We start from the raw sequence: 18,066 nt of genomic DNA, 5'->3' as shown, positions 1-18,066 counted from the left end.
TTCAAAGCTGTTTGCTTCATATATATTTCAGAGAGGAAGTGACAGACAGAGAGAGAGAGAGAGAGAGAGAGAGAGAGAGAGAGAGAGAGAGAGAGAGACATCAATGATGAGAGAGAAGCATTGACCAGCAGCCTCCTGCACGCCCCCCACTGGGGATGGAGCCTGCAACGGGGACATGCGCCCTGACCTCCTGGTTCCTAGGTGGATGCTCAACCACTGAGCCACACCGGCCCTGTTTGCTTTGACGTCCCCTCCAGCGAATGGCAAACCCACAGGACCCCATGTAGAGCCCAGTGAACAGCGAGAGAGACCTTTGCCCCAACTCTAAACAAACAGGGGGGCACGTGAGCGGAAAGGCGGCCTGGGCTGCTTCTCATTCAGGGCAGGGCCGGGCAGACCTCGGGGCTCCGCCAGGTGTCGGAGGAGGGGAAAGGAGAGAAAGGCCGCGGGGCTTGTGGAGGGAGAAGGGAAAACTGTAAGGGATGCCCCCGCCCCGGGGTCTCTCCGGAGCCCCAGTGGGTGCCCACCACCCTGCAGGGGCCGGGAGGGCCCCCTGGCGCCCACTGCGCCCCGGGCTTGGTGCGCATGACCCCCGGCTCCGCTCCAGGGGCTGGGACACAGCCGCACAACTTCAGGGAAGAAGGAAGCTGCGGGGTGACCCGGGCAGCCACAAGGTGGACTCCCACCCGTGAGGGCACTGCCCGCGCTGAACCATGGAGGCCACCCAGGGCCCGGGGAGCCCGTCTTCCTAGCGGAGTCCTCCTCTCTCCGCGTCCCTCCCCAGCCCCCGCCGCCTCCACGGGACGGACGCCGCCGGGACGGCAGGGAGTGGCCACCGAGGGGCAGGCCGAGCCGGGGCAGCGCGGGGGACGCACACACCGGCCCTTCCCAGGCCCGCCGCGCGCGGTGCCAGGGGGAACAGCTCCAGGCTGCGCCCCGGTTGGGCTGGGGGGTCGGCTTCCCGCTGACAAATGCCCCCAAGTCCGGGAGGGCTGGGGGAGGGGGAGGCGTCAGCGAAGAGCCAGACGTCGGCGAGGGAGGGCGGGGAACGCCGTCGGGCGGCGGGAGGAGCGCGGGGCTGCCGGGCCCGGGCTGCCCCTCTGCGCCCACCCCCTCCCCACCCCCAGCTCGGGCCTGGGGCTGCGGGGTGCGAGGGCCGCGCCCCGAAACCTGACACTTGCGTGGCACCCGGCGCAGAGCCAGGTCCCGCAGGTCCGGGAGGGCGCGGGCGACACCCCTCCCCCCCGGCGCGGCGGCCCCCTCCCCCGTTACCTGCGGCGGGGGCGCAGCGCGCGCGGAGGAAGCCGTCCGTCCGTCCGCCCGCCCCCCGGGCCGGCGCGGCGCGTCCCGAGCGCCTGAAAGTTACAAAGTGAAACTCCGGCGGCGCCGCACATGCGCAGAGCGCCGGCCACCGCTTGCCCAATTTGCCGCCGCCGCGGGGCGGGCGTCCCGGTGCCGCCACCTGCGCGCGGGCCGCGCTCCCCCTGCCGTCCTCGCCTTGCGCCCCGCCAGCTCCCGTCCCGGGGCCGAGGGCGCCGCCGCCAGGGCTGATTCCGCTGCTCAGCGCCACCCCCCTGCCCGGCACCCTCCCCGCACCTCGGGGAGACCCGGGCGCGCACAGGTGGTCGCGCCGCGCGGAGGAGGCGCCGGGGGAGCCTTCGCCCCCGTTCGTGGTCGCCCCGGTTTTGCATCGGTTTCCTAGACGGCTCCTAGGCCGCCCCAGAGCGGGGGGCTCTCAGCTGCGCTCGGCACCTCCGCTCCCCGCAGTCCGCGGCCACCGGTGCCGCTGCGAAAGGCCGCGTTCCTCCGCCGCCGGGAGCGCCCCGAGGGAGGGTCCTCGGTGCAGCCGCGCGATACTGCCCGGGCCCGGGGTCACCGATCGGGCCCAGCTCGCCGAGCGCGGCCTGTCTCCCGGGCTGGGTACCGGGGTGCTTCCTGCCAACTGGACGGTGAGCTGGCCGGGGGCGCGGGGGGTGCACCCGGCAGGACGCAGGGCCTGGCTCGGTGAGGACGCGCCCACTGCGCTCCTTCTCGGGCCTCGGTTTGCGCACCTGCAAGACCCGGGGGCTGGACCGCAGCTCCCGCCCAGAGCCTTCCCAGCGCTGATCTCTGATCGGTGAATCCGCACGCACCCGTGCGCAGCTCTGCGGGTTCCCTCTGCTCACCTCTAGGCTCTCACCCTTCATTGGATGACAAACCTCTCCTTACCTCCCTGCCCAGGACCCTAGCACCAGCCTAGTGGGGGGGGGGGGGTCTCCTCCTGCTTTTCTTTCCTGTCCCATAGGCCTTACTCCTTCTCCCCCTCTCCCCCCCGCCCCCAAACCTGTTACTAACCTTTTCCCAGTTTGTGCTTGGGCTCAGCCCCTGTCCCTCGGTACCTGTGCCTGCCATCTCCCCGCTCCTGCTGCTGCCAAGGCCCCCCCACCTGACCTCCAGCGGGTTCCTGGGTGGCCCCTGGACTCCCCTGGCTCCTCAGACTGACCTGTCCACTCTCTTCACATTCCCATACCCCTTACCCGCCCGTCCTCATTCCTTCCCGGCCTCAATGGCGCCACCCTGGAAAAGCAAGGTTCTAACCCAGTGACTGGAAGCCACTGACAAGAAGGAAAAGTTAGGGTCTTTGCTTTCAGAGAGGGAAGGGGCTTCTAAGTCTGATTTCCAGTGGGTTACGTTTATTTCAAAGTCAACAGAAGTCCCAAGTGGTTCAGAGTGTGCATCTGGTAACCTTAGCCCCTGTTACGTATCACGCAGGGTGTGGAGTGCTTGTAAAAAAACATTATTTCCTAAAAGCTCCAGTAACGGTATGGTAGGCAGGTGTTTTCTCACTTGATAGAGAAGGAGATGGAGGTTTAGAGGGTGTGGAATGTACGGCTTATAAGAGCTGTGCAGACTAGCCAGGAATCCAGGGCCTCCGTACCCCAAGTACCCCAGGCCAGCTTCTGACGGCTCAGAAGCCCCTGCAATCTTGGCATTCTAAAGCAGCGGTTCTCAACCTGTGGGTCGCGACCCCTTTGTCGGTCGAATGACCCTTTCACAGGGGTCGTTGCCTAAGACCATCCTACATATCAGAGATTTACATGACGATTCATCACAGTAGCAACATGACAGTGATGAAGTAGCAACGAAAATAATTTGATGGTTGGGTCACAACATGAGGAGCTGTATTTAAAGGGCCAGAAGGTTGAGAACCGCTGTCCTAAAGTGTGATATCTAACAGTTTCAGCACTTGCTCCCCTTACCTGCCCCAACAGTTACAGGCGTGACCCACATTGCTGTAGTCCTGAGGATCAGATTTTCTTATTTGATCGCAAGTCGAATTGAAAAGAGTAAAAACGTCGACAACAGTGACAAGATTTCTGCTTCCATTCTAAGCGGACGGGCACCGGGAATCTGAATGCATGTCAGTCTTAGCTTCCTGTCCTTCTGAACGGAGACCTTGACCATGTCTTTCTAATCATGTGAACCTTGTCCCTCTAGAACAGCGGTTCTCAACCTGTGCGTTGCGACCCCTTTTGGGGGGGGTCGAACGACCCTTTCACAGGGGTCGCCTAAGACCATGGGAAAACACATCTATAATTACACATTGTTTTTGTGATTCATCACTATGCTTTAATGATGTTCAATTTGTAACAATGAAAATACATCCTGCATATCAGATATTGACATGACGATTCATAACAGTAGCAACATTACAGTTACGAAACAGCAATGGAAATAATGTTATGGTTGGGGGTCACTACAACATGAGGAACTGTATGAAAGGGTCGCGGCATTAGGAAGGTTGAGAACCACTGCTCTAGAACGTTCTGTTTCCTCAACAATGGGCAGGCTTCTTGGTAAAATATAAAACCACAGAATAAAATGCGTTTTCTTTCTTTCTTGCAAAATGCCCTCCGTACCTGAGACGAGAACGCACAACCCGTACTTGGGCCTCGGTTTGAAGCTCTGAGTGGCAGCTGGGTCTCTAGCCCATACCAGAGCTCAGCCCAGCTCCTGGGATAGGGCAACAATGGCCAATGGGCGTTTCCGCTCGTAGATTACAGAACCTACACGGGTAAGTGCTTAGATACAGTGCAGCGGACAAATAGGAAGGAGAGAGAAACCTGGATGGGCTGCCCGGTGCCCAGGGAGTCTTGTTCCTGGGGAGCGAATATTAGGAGGTGAGCTGACTGGTCAGAGGAAGCGAATTCCTAGCTCAGCAGAGAGCACAGAGCATCTGCCCATCAGCAGCCCCCGTCTCTCCTGGTACCCAGGACACTTCTGAAGCGCACACGTCAAGCCCCGCGGTGGCCGTGCCCAGCGCCCTACGGCTCCAGCCGCCTTGGCACGGGCGACCCGTCCGAGGCGCAGCTGCACTTCTGCACCCGCATGTTGGGCAGGCTGACCACCTGGGCGCGGAGCCTGCCGCCCTCCTTGATGCCGACGATCATGGGCAGCGAGGTGGTCTCCGAGGCGATGCACTGCCTCGGCCCCAGGAACGGCCACTTGAAGGTCAGGGCCTGCGGGGGCTGCTGGCAGGTGCCCACGCACTCATAGGCCAGGAAGCCCGGGGGCTCCAGCACCCAGTGCTCAGCCCACTTCATCCCCTGCAGGTCAATGTACATCTCCTGGCGGCAGCAGCGGGTGCCCTCGGTCACTGGGGCCTCGGGGTCACAGTTGCCCTGAGCTCTGTGCGGGGCAAGGAGAGGCGGGGTCAGAGGTCAGTTGGGAGGGCTGAGGTCAGGGGACCCAGGGCAGGGCCCGGTGGGGCATCTGGGAGGGAGACGTACAATGCATCTCTCATGATGTTAAAAAAGCTGGATATCGCCCTGACCGGTTTGGCTCAGTGGATAGAGCGTCAGCCTGCGGACTGAAGGGTCCCAGGTTCGATTCCAGTCAAGGGCATGTACCTTGGTTGCGGGCACATCCCCAGTAGGGGGTGTGCAGGAGGCAGCTGATTGATGTTCCTCTCTCATCGATGTTTCTAACTCTCTATCCCTCTCCCTTCCTCTCTGTAAAAAATCCATAAAATATATATATTTTTAAAAATTGGATGTGTGACAAGGATAGATAACAGGAAATAACCAAAATATAAACAATCACGTGATATTACTCCTAAGACTCAAAGGGGAATTTGTATACACTCCTCCATTCCCATTGCACCCTGAGAAAAGACGCCCCTTTCAGTTGCAGGGTAATTCTCTCTTTGTCTTATTGATCGGGGTCACCCTTTGGCCCACAGCGCTCACCCGAAGTCCCTGAGGTCCAGGGTGTGCAGCTCCAGCTGGGGCTCGTCCTGCGCGCCATCCCAAGGCCCCTGGGAGGCAAAGCGGACCAGCCTGTGGGCGCTGGAGGCCAGCGGGCCCAGGTGCTCCCGCTGCACCGACACCTGCAGCAGCAGAGGCTCCTGGGGCCGGCTCAGCTGCTGCCAGAAGTTCACGGCCTCGGTCACGTCGAAGGCCTTCCAGCCGCTCTCGTGGATGGACACCAGCCTGCGACACCAGGCGGGACCCGGGCGCTGAGTGGTGGGGGCCAGGGAAGCCCCTCCCACCTCCTCCCATCCCTCTCCCCGAGATAGACACCCCCTCGCCCCCCCTGCCCTCCCCTTTTCCTCTACCCGCCCCCCCAGCACCCCCGGGCAACCTCCGCACCTGGAGTCGATGAGGGAGGTGCGGTTGGAGCCATCGGCGCGGACGTGCAGCCACTCGATGGTGACCCGGGCCAGGTCGCTGCGAGGGGACAGCCGCTCGTGCCTGCGCAGCGCGGCCTCGGGGACCGGCTCCTGGAAGAGGCGCAGCACGGCCTGCACCAGCTCGCTGTTGGGGGGCAGCCGCCGCTCCATGCTGAGCACCAGCAGGCGCGTGGAGGCGTCGGACACCAGGAACCTGCCGGCCACCTCTGGGGACAACAGCAGTGTCAGGGTACCTCTGAGGTGGCCGGGCTGAGCCTGGGTTTCCCCAGTAACGCACAGGGAGAACCTGGGGCCTGGGAAACGGGGGGCCAGGGGCGAAAGAGGGCACCTCCACCTTCAAAAACTCCCGGCCCTGCTGGTGTGGCTCGGTGGTTGCGCACTGACCCATGATCCAGGAGGTCAGGGTTCGACTCCCAGTCAGGGCACACGCCTGGGTTGCGGGCTCGGTCCCCAGTGTGGGGCATGCAGGTGGCAGCCGATGGATGAAGTTTCTCTCTCATTGATGTTTCTATCTCTCTATCCCTCTCTCTAACAATCAATAAAAAAAAATTTTAATATTTGTTATTGATTTCGGACAATCATTTGCATTGGGGCTTGTTTACTCGCCGCGCCGCCCTCAGGGGGCAGGGGCAGCTTTAGGCCCCGGAGCAGATGTAGATGGACAGGCAGCCTTTCCAGGCAGAGTGGCAACACCAGGGTGGGTGAGGAGGGGTGGGGAGTGGGAGGCAGAGGGCCCGGGCAGTGGGATCTGGTACCAGCTGGCTCTTCCACGGGGCAGAGCGAGAGCCCCGAGTTTAACCTCATTTTCCTCTTCCGTGAAATGTCCCCAAAAGCAGAAGAGGATCAGGGACCTGTGAACAACTTTCTCAGACGCCTAAGCCCAGAGGTAAATGGGGTCACGTACAGCGGAGGGACCAGGTACCCCAAAACCCGAGACTCCAGGTTGGCAACATGAGCCGAGGTCTTTGTGCTGGGCCTCCTCCACTCCCCCGGCACCAGCCTGGCAGGGGAGCAGGTCCCTGGACCCCCAGATGGGCACATCCAGTCTCCCTCCCACCTCCATCCCCTACCCACAACCGGCCAGGGTGCAGGGAGGGCCTCACCTCGGAAGTTCTGGCTGAACCTCTTCCCTCGCGATCGGGCACCGTGGCTGCGCTGCAGCAGGGCCACGTACTGGGCCCGCACGTGGGCAGGGGTGACCAGCTGCTCTGCGTCGCTCTGGTCCAGTGCGGGCACCTCGCGGAGCTGCAGCTGCTGCAGCAGGCTGCCCAGGATCTGCTCCTCGGTCACGGCCGCCCCGGGGTGGGCCAGGGCCAGCGCCCACAGTGCCCAGCACAGCCACAGGGCCCTCATGGTGCCACTTGGAAGGAGCAGCAGAGCGGATGTGGCCCCTGAGGAGGCTCCAGGAGGGTCCCAGCTGGGCGTGCTCAGGGCCAGGCTGGGCCAGCTTTATAGCAGCCCTGGGCTGGGCCTGGGTGGTGACAGGGAGGGAGGGAGGGAGGGAGGGAGGGAGGGAGGCAGGTCACACCCCTCGCCCTCCTGGGAGCTCATCAGCCAGACAGGTCCCTGGGCCTGAGGAGGGGCTGTCTAGAAAGGGCACAAAGGCCGTCTGTACCCCGGAGAAGAGGTAGGCATCTCATTCTCCGCTCAACCTTGTCTCCCAGGGACGGAGCAGGGGTCCCTGGTGTGTGGACTTTGAGCCCGTTCCTTGCTGCAATGGAACTGCCCACCCAATGCCAGGGCTCCCTGAGCACCCACCTGCCTGCAGGGATGAGGGGGCGCCTGGGGGCAGCTGGGATGCTGGGCTGTCCATGGATAGGAAGTCCAGTGTTCCCCTTGTCAGGGGAGGGGCGGGGGCACCAGTGGGGTTTTGTCCACTAAGGAGCCACGTCCTCTCCCTCTTCCTGGCTCCTTGTGAGTCTGGATGTCAGAGTTGAAAGGATCTTGCCTCGGATCGAACCCTACATGGGCCCTCACGTGGGCAGGGGGCGGTGCACCCCCTTTTCCAATGTCTGAGCCCAGGAAACCGAGGCTCAGCCGGGGCACAACATCCTCAGGGTCACACAGTTCATGACGGATGCCTGCACAAAGTCAGGTCTGAGCTTCCCAGCCCACAGCGCTTTCCACTCCCCCAAGCGATCTCCAGCCAGGTCCCGCCGGCCCCTGAAGCCCAGCCAAGTACCCCAGTGCAGGTGGGGGGTCCGGGCGGGGGCAGGGGGCAGCACCACCCCCCCTTCCTGAGGCTTCCTCGGCCTGAATGTGGATTGAGGCCAGTGGAAGAGTTTTCCTGGGGAAATAAAACAACTGGGCAGTCAGCCAGGGCGGGTGACTGAATGAAATGGGAATGTTCCTAGGAATTGTATGTTTTTATTTGCTAAATCTGGCCACCCTCGCTGGAGGCAGAAAGGAGAAAGGACTGTGGATTGGGAGGCCGTTCACAATGGGCTCGTTAGTGGCCGGCAGGAGGGAGCCCCAGGCTTTGTCATGCAGAAGAAGGGGCGGCTCCCCCACCCACCCACCCACGCACTCCCTCCACCCCCACCCCCCACCACGCCTCCACCCCCACCTGTGTCTGGCCCAACTCGCCCAGGTCTGGTGGCTGGAGGTGGTCCATTGACCCTGGAATCAGATCCTCCATCCAGAGGGAGGAAAGGGAGGCAAAGTCATGGGGGGCAAAGTCATGGGGAGGCCCTAATTGAGGACCAATTTGGTTCTGGCCCTGAGCCCAGAGCTGAAGGGTCCATGAAGGGCAGTGGGCCGGTCAGCCTGGGGGACACTCTGCCTACAGGCGCCATGTCCACCACTGCCCTCCTGCTCCTAACAGGCCAGTATTTGACCCCAACCAGAGTCCAGGCTGCGAGGGGAGGGCCATGAGGGAACATGGGGGTCAGAGGTCACCCAGCAGACTCCATGGGGGGGTGGGGGGACAAATAGGACCATAGCCCGGGTTCAGATCAAAGGAAGCTGTGAGATTGAGGCCCAGCAGCAGATCTGCTTCTGGGTTAGAGCCCAGCATCTGGGTGTCCCCAGGGTGGCACATGTCTCCTTCGCAGCCAGGGGCAGCCACCCCTGTGGGTGCTCCAGAGATGCCCCGAGACCCAGTGTTCACCCATCAGCCTCCCCAACCCCAGGCCTGAGGTCCCTGGTTGCACCTTGGAGTCTCCCGACATAACCCTGGGAGGGCCTCCCTGATCGCCCAGAGCAGCCTGGCCTCACAACCACAGGGCCAGCCCTCGCCTGGGCCCCCGGAGCCCGAGAGGGTGGGGGACAGGGACCCTTGTTTCAGTTCCTCCAGCCCCTTCCGGGCAAGAGTGAGTCCTGGGCTCAGCCCCGGCTGTGCCACTGACTAATTATGTGGCCTCGGACGAGTTTGCCACCATCTCAAATGGGGATAAGGTGCTTTCTGTACCAGGAACTTGTCGGTAGTCATGGCGACAGTCGGCACAGCCCTCTGACACACAGTAGGTGCTTTAGAAAGAGGAGTCTCGCACATGGATAGTAACTTTGACAATGTTTCACCTTTTAAATTCTGGGTGAACGGTGCTTCTTAATTTTTCTTATAATTAGGACACAAGTCAAAAGGCACGAAAGGGTGTCCCTTGAGGAACGTCACCGCCCGTTCCCCCTCGAGTGTCCGCGCTTTTCAGAGACACACGGAAGTATTCTTCCCACCCCCCGAGTCTTACTAATCTAGCAACAGGCTCTGTACCCTGTGTTTGAAATTACAATTTTAATGCTTCATTATAACTTTACTTTTAAATGACACAGTGAAAGGTCTCTCCCTGCCCTGGCTGGGTGGCTCAGTTGGTACCCACACCGAAAGGTGTGGGTATAATTCCCTGTTAGGGCACATACCTAAGTTGCAGGTTCAATCCCCAGGTAAACAGGAGGCAACCAGTCAATGTTTCCCTCTCTCTCTCAAATCAATTTTAAACATATCCTCGGGTGAGGATTTTTTTTTAAAAAGAATTTTAAGTAAAAAGAAAGAAAGAAGCCTTAACCGGTTTTGCTCAGTGGATGGAGCGTCGGCCTGCGGACTGGGGGGTCCCGGGCACGGTTCCGGTCAGGTGCATGTACCTTGGTTGCGGGCACATCCCCAGTCGGGGGTGTGCAGGAGGCAGCTGGTCGATGTTTCTCTCTCATCGATGTTTCTGACTCTCTATCCCTCTCCCTTCCTCTCTGTAAAAATATCAATAAAATATATTTTTTTTAAAAAAAAAAGAAAGAAAGAAAAAATACCCACAGACACCAGCCTCTCCCTGGAAGAGGGACTTTCTAAAAACCATTCATCTCCATAAGCTCCACTTCCTGCCTCCTTTTCTCTTCAATTAATGAAGCAAATATTTACTTACGGTTCTACCTCTTCGATGTGTCCTGGGTTCACACCTGGAGACAAAGAGGAAGGAAGCGCAAGAGCAGGGTGGGGACCCCAGGGAAAGGCGGGGAGCCCCAGGGTACCCTCACACCCCAGCTTCAGGTGGCCCCCAGCGTCCTTCCTCCCTCCCCTTTCACCTTCAGCTCCCCTCCACCCTCAGAGGAAGGCATTGCTGACATTTGACAAAGGAAGCTCAGAGCGCTTCAGACCCGGCCCAAGGTCACGGATTGACAATGGGGGGAGAGGGCCCATCCTGGCCAATGACATTGGACAAGTTCATCACCTGCCTGGGCTTCTTTATCGAGGGAGATGGGGTGCTAATAACATGCCCCTGCGCTCAGTGTGAGGGTTCAGAGAGGGCCAGCGTCCACACCCAATCAACATCGCTCCTCTCTGAATGCCAGGGCCCCCTCCCAGGCCCTTCTCAGAATCTGGGCCGCGGCCCAGCCCCACCGGCTAGCAGGGGGAGGACCAATAACTGCCCTGCAAATGACACAGCACAGACTGAGCCCAGGACTCGCTCTGGCCCGGAAGGCGCTGGATGGACTGACACAGGGGTCCCTATTCCTCCTGCCCCCACCCTCCGGAGCCCAGGGAGCCCAGGGAAGGGCTGCCAGCTGATGCCAGAGGCCCAGCTGCTCGGGGAGATCAGGGAGGCCCTCCCAGGGGCGGGCCTGCAGATTCCAAGAAGCCACGTGGGCCCCAGGCTTGGGGTCCGAGGGCTGATGGGTGCAGGTTTGGGGCGGCCCCGGGCTCCTGGGGCTGGGCCTCGGGGCATCTCTGGAGCACCCCCAGCAGTGTCTGCCCCTGGCTGTGAAGGCGACATGTGCCGCCCTGGGTCCCCAGATGCTGGGCTCTCTAACCCAGCGGTCCCCAACCTCAGAGTCCCCTTTGACTCTGAGCCCGGGGCCCAGTTTCAGCTCCTCCCCACCCATGGAGTCCGGGAGATGACCTCTGGCCTCACCCTTCCTTGTGGCCCTCCCCTGGCAGCCTGGACTCTGGCTGGGGTCAAACCCTTGCCTTTAGGGGCAGGATCTCCACCCGCCTGTTGCAGCCCCTAGAACCCATCTCCCCACCACGTCCTCAACTCCGGGTCCGAGGTCAGCCCCCCGTCGGGCGGTGACCTTCACCTCTCCCCACTCTGCTGTTCCTCTCCAGCATAACACATGGAGCTTGGGGATGAGCCCCCTACCTCTGACCTCGGGGCCCAATCCAACCTGCAGAGGCCAGACTCCCCCAGATGCTCAGCCCTGGAATCAGGCCTCCTTCCTCTGCATGACAAAGGTTGAGGGCTGCCCTCTGCCCACCCAGCTAGCCGGTCCACAGTAAAAGTCCCAATCCACATTCGCTCTCTCTGGCTGATTGCCCGCTTATTTTATTTCCCCGGCAAACACTTGCACCCCTGGGGAATCCACATTCGGGAACGGGGCCGTGTTTGCAGAGGGATCAGCGGTCTGGGGGATTTGCCCTGTGTCTGCCCCTACGGATGCCCGCCCTACACCCATCTCCTGTAGGAAGGGGTCTCGCCAGCTCTCAGACCCCCGGCCAGCAGCCTGTGCAAACAGCCAGGGGTCTTGTTCCTCCTAAGAGACCCTGCCCAGTCTCAGGGCTTCGCGGGCCCTTCATTCCTGATGACTCCAGCCTGAGCCTCCACTGGGCACCGGAACTGCGCCCAACTGCCCTCCACCCCCACCCGCTCCCCCTCAGTAAGTGGCTCCACCCCACTCCCAGCCAGGCCTCCAGACCTACAGGTCACTCTGTGTTGTGTTTTGCATTTAATATATTTTTATTGATGTCAGAGAGGAAGGGAGAGGGAGAGAGAGACAGAAACATCAATGAAGAGAGAGAATCATGGATCGGCTGCCTCCTCACACTGGGGATCGAGCCTGAAACCCCGGGCATGTGGCCTGACCAGGAATCAAACTGTGACCTCCTGCTTCATAGGTTGATACTTAACCACTGAGCCACACCAGCTGGGCTAGGGGTCATTCTTTTGTTTTTTAATATATTTTTATTGATTTCAGCAAGGAAGTGAGAGGGGGAGAGAGATAGAAACATCAATGATGAGAGAGTATCATTGATCGGCTGCCTCCTGCAAGCCCCCTACTGGGGATCGAGCCCACAACCCAAGCATGTGCCCTGACCGGAATCAAACCCGGGACCTTCCAGTCCGCAGCCCGACGCCCTATCCATTGAGCAACCCAGCGAGAAGTAGGGGTCACTTGGTTCCTAGGGGCCTGGCCTCCCTCATGGGGCTTGGGGACAGGGCAGGGCAGGCAGAGGCAGCCCGAAGGGAACTCTGGGGCGGGAGTCTCGAGGCCTGGATTGGACCTGGCTCAGTCGCCAGCTCATACGAGGATACTTCTGTGCCCTGGGCCCGAGGGACAGAGGCCCTACGGTTCCAAAAATGAGGCTCCGTCCCCAGCCTTAAAAACAAACACAGTTATGACTCACAGATTCCGTGAGTCAGGAGGCAGCACAGCTTCGCTGCGTCCTCTGTGGGGCCTCACAGGCCACCGTCCAGGTGTCAGCCAGGGCTGGGGCAGGAGCCACGCCTGTGCTCCCGCGGGCTGTTGGCAGAATCCGTGTCCTTGCGGTTGGTTGCAGGACCGCAAGGTCAAAGCGCCCTGGCTTCTGGCTGCCCTCAACCCTTGAGGCCGCCTGCAGGTCCTGGACACGGGGTGTCCCCTTTGTGGATGATGCTCCAGTATCCTTTCCCTTTTGGGGAAAGAAAGCTGCAGAATGGGCAGAGAAAGGATCTTACTATTGGGGGGCCCCTTGCTCTTCCTGGACCCCACAGCTCAGACCAGGCAGGTGCTGGCGCCATTGAGGCCGGGAAGGAATGAGGACTCGGGGAGGGGGTGTGGGAGTGTGAAGAGAGTGGACAGGACAGTCTGAGGAGCCAGGGGAGTCCAGGGGCCGCCCCAGAAACCTGCTGGAGGTCACGCGGGGGGGAGGGGGGCTTGTCAGCAGGAGGCAGCAGCAGGAGAGGAGAGATGGCAGGCCCAGGTGCGTAGGGACAGGGGCTGAGCCCGGGGCCAAGGGCAAACTGGGAAATGGTTAGTAGCTGAGGTTTGGGGGGGTGGGGGGAGGAGGAAGCCCGATAGAACAGAAAAGAACTGTCAGAGAAGCAGGAGGAGACCCTCCCGACCCCCAATCCCCCACCCCCACCCCGGCCTCCCGTGAGCCACAGGCTGGTGCTAGGGTCCTGGGCAGGCAGGTAAGAAGAGGTTTGTCATCGCAATAAAGGATGAGAGCCTAGAGATGGATCAGAGGGCAGAGCCGCACACGTGTGCGTGCGGATTCACTGATTTAGTGCTGGGAAGGCTCTGGGAGGAAGCTTGGGTCCAGCCCATTTCACAGATGGGAAAACCAAGGCTGCGGAGGTAGCCCTACGTATTGACGGCAGAGCCGGGCTGGAGTGGAATGTCTAGGTGACCAGATCGCCCCCATTTCCAGCTCCAGGCCCACTGAGCCCCTCTCGCCACCCCGCCTGTTCTGTGCGGTGGGCCCCCGAGGCTTTCCTTTGAGAGAACAAAAATCAAATTAAGAAGCTGACTCTCTCGGGCTCAGCCCGGGAGGCCCTGCCGCCTTGAATCAGTAATTAAACATGGAAGAGCCTGTCAGGGGAGGGAGGGAGCTGCTCCCAGGGCTGCTGGGGGACCAGCCTCTCCTCTCCCAGCCCAGGGGCCCCTGAAAGCTGCTGGGGGGCAGGTTGGAGGCCCCACCTCGGATCCAGTAACAGGACCCGGCCTTTTCCCATCCCACAGGCCAGGGGCCCTGGGTCCCTGGCGGCAGCAGCTCTAGTAGATTCTAGAGGGGGCAGCACGAGCAAAGAAAGAGAACAGAACTGGCCCCTTCGGAGACGGGCGGGCACAGAGCGTTCACAGAGGGGCCCAGATGTGGTCAGTGGTAGCCAAGACCCACTATGCACCAGGTCTGGGTGGGGCGTGAAGCAGACCGTATGCACTGATGGGAGGACACACCTGGAGACTCTGCTTCCCCGTGGCCTGGACTCCCAGCTGGTCATGGTCCTGCAGTAGGAGCCGCCGCCCCCGCCCCCCCCCGCCCCCCGCCAAAGCCCCCATGAGGAAGGCCAGGCCCCTGGTGGGATAGGAATCCAGAGTGACCCCTAGCCTTAGCTGGTTTGGCTCAGTGGATAGAACGCTGGACTGCGGACTGGAAGGTCCCGGGTTCGATTCCGGTCAAGGGCACATGCCCGGGTTGCTGGCTCCATCCCCAGTGTGGGGCGTTCAGGAGGCAGCCGATCAATGATACTCTCTCATCATTGATGTTTCTCTCTCTCTCTCCGCTCCTTTCTGAAATCAATAAAGATATATTAAAAAAACACACAGAGTGCCGAAACCGGTTTGGCTCAGTGGATAGAGCGTCGGCCTGCGGACTGAAAGGTCCTGGGTTCGATTCCGGTCAAGGGCATGTACCTGGGTTATGGGCACATCCCCAGTGGGGGGTGTGCAGGAGGCAGCTGATCAATGTTTCTCTCCCATCGATGTTTCTAACGCTCTATCTCTCTCCCTTCCTCTCTGTAAAAAATCAATAAAATATATTTTAAAAAAAAAACACACACACACACAGAGTGACCTGTAGGTCTGGAGGCCTGGCTGGGAGTGGGGTGGAGCCACTTACTGAGGGGGAGCGGGTGGGGGTGGAAGGGCAGTTGGGCGCAGTTCCGGTGCCCAGTGGAGGCTCAGGCTGGAGTCATCAGGAATGAAGGGCCCGCGAAGCCCTGAGACAGGGCAGGGTCTCTTAGGAGAGAGGCCTACAGAGAAAGCAACCTGCCGACACCTTGACCTCAGATCTCCAGCCTCTGTGAGAAATCAATGCCTGCTGCTTAAGCAGCCCGAGCTGCTCTTCCCACACAGGTGCCCCCGAAGCTCTCATATGCGGGGCCAGGTTGCAAATCCACACCTGGGCCTGCAGCCTCTGTCCCCACCTGCTCCCTTCCCCGTATCGCGTCTGTTTGCTTCATTAGCTCGACAATCCCCCAAGCACTGACTCACCGATAGCCACTGTGGTCTGCAGAGGAGCTGGGCTTATCGGCTGCTTATCCGCATAAACAAATCGGTTTTTACACAATCAATTACGATATACAGGGATGTGTAGGGGGGAGGGGGGTCCTTACGCCTCGTGGATTACCCTCCTCCACTGGCCTGTCTCCTCTGACACCCAGCTGGCTGCAAGACTGTCCGCAAGGCTTCCAGAGTTTTCTTTCTTCGGCAAAACCAGGCCTGATCCCTCCCAGCTTAACCCCCTCCTGGGGCTGCACCTGCCTTCCATCCAACAGGCCCAGTCCCCCTGCACATGGTCAGCCTCACCCGGGCCTTCCTGCCTCCTGTCCTCCCCACCCCCACTCCCCGCCCAGCCACCTCCCTGCCTGCCAGCACACACTTCCTTGGGCATCAGCCCCACCCTCAATGCCCAGGAGTCCCTCCTGAGCCCACCCTGGCCCGTTACCACCTCTTTCTTATCTGGAAAACTCACCATAACTCTCAAGAGCTGTCTTCCCCGAGTCCTCCTGAACCCTTCCTCTCTGCTCCCCCAAGTAGTGCCTCCATCCGAGCCCTTATCAGCTTGCAGGGTGGACTCTGCAGCAACATCTGTCATCGCAGTCTCCCCACAACCCCGCCCCCGGGGCAGGAGAGGCTGGTGTCTAGCACACAGGGCGGCTCCATGTTTGCGGGCTGAGTGAATGCACGGACGAATGCACGTGAGCAGGGCTGTCAGGTGCTTCTCACACCTCATCCGTGCAATCCTCACGCGGCTGAACAAGTACCGGCTTGTAGGAAGGCCGGCTTCTCTCTCCACCCTCCCTACCTCCCTGCCTCCCTCGACCCCTGGGCCTTCTCTTGACCTGGGCCTCCATTTCCCACGGAGGGTCCTGACACATGAGGAAATGGCATTTTATGTGCCCATAATAAGATCTAAATAAATACACATCCATTGACAATCATCTCGGCTTTTCACCTGTCTCCCTGGACACCCGGGAATGTTGGCTTCAGGCCACAATCAGCTCCATTCAATTTAACAAGCGACGTTGTTCTCCCGCGGCCCCCCCCCCCCCCCTGCCGCCCCCGTCCTGCCAGGTGGTGGCTCTCGCCCCTGGCTGAGGGGCAGACGCTCTGGGCGGGATTTAGGTGGGAGGCGAGGATCTGCCACACTTAGAGAGGCCAGAAAGGCAAGGCGGCGTTTCCAGGGGAGGCAATGGGGTGAGCAGAAACAGTGGGGAGCGTACAGTTAGGGTATGTCTGGGGTCCAGACAGGGAGCGTTTTGGAGAGCTGAGGGTAATAAGATTGGAAAGAGAGCTCAATACATGCATTTCCTCTCCATTTCCCTTCCTTTAAAAGATTTTGAGCCCGGCCGGTATGGCTCAGTGGTTGAGTGCGACCCATGAACCAACAGGTCCCTGGTTCCATTCCCGATCAGGTCACATGCCTAGGTTGCCAGCTTCATCCCCAGTAGGGGGCGTGGAGGAGGCAGCCCATCAATGTTTCTCTCTCATTGATGTTTCTATCCCTCTATCCCTCTCCCTTCCTCTCTAAAATCAATAAAAAATTTTTTGAGAACCGGGTCTGGAGCCAGGGATGCCCGGGGACAGGGCTCACATGACCCAGACCAGAGCTCTGGCTCCACCCGGCCCTCCCAGCCCCCTTCTCTGAGCCCCCAGCTCCTTAGCGATGCCCATAAAATCCTCGGTCTCCACACCCCTCCTCACTCCATCCTCCCCTCCCGCCAGACAGCAGCCCAGCCCTAAGCTCTCCTGATCCCGGCTCAGCCCCTCCAGGCGGGGTGGGTGGGGAGGGGACGGCCATTGTCTTCATTTGCAGGTAAGTTCCTGGAGGGTAAGTAGGTAGGTAGCCCAAGGTCAAGTGACCAGTGACACATCTGACTTTCAAGCCTCTTGAGCAAGACTGGCCTTACCCATCAGACGACCTAGGAGACCATGAGACTCCTCTTCCTCAGCCCCGGACGCCCGGGAGGGCCCAGGTGTGGGGGCAGCCAGGAGGGTGGCCGCCCACCTTGCCCTCCTGGGATGGCCAAGAGGATGGCGAAGGGCAGAGGGGAAGCGCTGTCCCCCCAGAAAAGATCCCCATTGCTAACCAACGCTAAGCTGCTCTGCTTTGTGAACACACGGATCACCTGCCACAGCTGGCACACGGGGCACCCAGCTGGGTAGGGTTTCTCCCCTGGACCCCGCACCCTGGCTGCTGTAGCCCGCTGGTGGGCCTGGGGCCCTCACTGGTTAGCGCCTGGCGCCCTCTAGTGGTGCAGGCGAGCCTTCCCTCTGCAGCTGGCCAGTGCGGCTGGGACAGAGCAGGGCCTCCAGGACCAACTTCCCTTGGGGCCTGCTGCGCAGGGAGCCGCCTGCTGCCTTCAGAGCTCGTCTCTGAGACGCCTGGGAGGGAACCCGGAAGGAGGACTTGGACTCCGGAGGCTGGGGTCCTGACCCAGCTCCCCTAGTTGCTTAGCTGCTCACACACCCGCCCCCCTGCCTGCAGTGTGTGGGCTGCAGAAAGGGGGGCGGGGGGGGGGGGGTAAGAGGGGGCTGTGGACAGCAGGGGAGTGCAGTCAGGCTCTCCAGCGCCCCTATAGCGCTACTTAGCAACGGTTACCTAGGGACATGGATGAAGCCTGGTGAGTTTGTGCTCCCGTGTGGCCAATGGGGAGCAGTGGAGACACTTTAACCTTCTACCTATGGAGATGATATCTACGTATGGCAACCGGCAATCTAAAGTAAAATAAAGAATCAAGTGGGAAGCCAGCCGCAATCCCACTGCCCCAAAGTAACTACTGCGCGCAGTGGGGACAGAGCTTTGGGGTGCTGAGAGGAGCGAGTTATGAAATGGGGACTGAGGCCTGCTCCAGGGGGAGGAGGCTGGGGAGGGGCAGGGGGGTCAGCCCCTCCCTCTTACCCCTCTCCTCCCGCTGCCTTTTCCTCTGCCTTCCCGTCTTTTCCTCATCTCTGCGCGTCCACATCTGTCCTCGGCCCCTGTGCAACTC

The 18,066-nt window shown here is 60.5% G+C and overlaps 1 protein-coding gene across 5 annotated transcripts; it reads right to left on the bottom strand.

Annotated features, from left to right (window-relative positions):
- Nucleotides 1–3,696: 3,696 nt before the first annotated feature.
- On the bottom strand, nt 3,697–16,113 carry LOC118678979 (left-right determination factor 2-like). Of its 5 annotated transcripts, XM_036355225.1 has the most exons (8): nt 15,549–16,107; nt 10,024–10,057; nt 8,238–8,290; nt 7,430–7,958; nt 6,775–7,142; nt 5,631–5,877; nt 5,229–5,471; nt 3,697–4,668 (listed from the first exon to the last, which is right to left on the bottom strand). In XM_036355225.1, the coding sequence occupies exons 5-8, from the start codon at nt 7,022–7,024 to the stop codon at nt 4,305–4,307; spliced, it is 1,104 nt and encodes a 367-aa protein (XP_036211118.1). In that variant the 5' UTR covers nt 7,025–7,142; nt 7,430–7,958; nt 8,238–8,290; nt 10,024–10,057; nt 15,549–16,107; the 3' UTR covers nt 3,697–4,304. The 5 variants fall into 5 exon arrangements, with proteins under 5 accessions (XP_036211118.1, XP_036211120.1, XP_036211116.1 ...); XM_036355227.1 differs by lacking the exon at nt 8,238–8,290 and having other exon boundaries at nt 7,430–7,591; XM_036355223.1 differs by lacking the exons at nt 7,430–7,958; nt 8,238–8,290.
- Between the last annotated feature and the right edge of the window lie 1,953 nt (nt 16,114–18,066).

The sequence above is a fragment of the Myotis myotis genome, unplaced genomic scaffold (assembly GCF_014108235.1).
Source record: "Myotis myotis isolate mMyoMyo1 unplaced genomic scaffold, mMyoMyo1.p scaffold_m19_p_21, whole genome shotgun sequence".
NCBI lineage: Eukaryota > Metazoa > Chordata > Mammalia > Chiroptera > Vespertilionidae > Myotis > Myotis myotis.
Note: the sequence above shows the minus strand (reverse complement) of the source record. Positions and strands in the feature narration are given on the sequence as shown.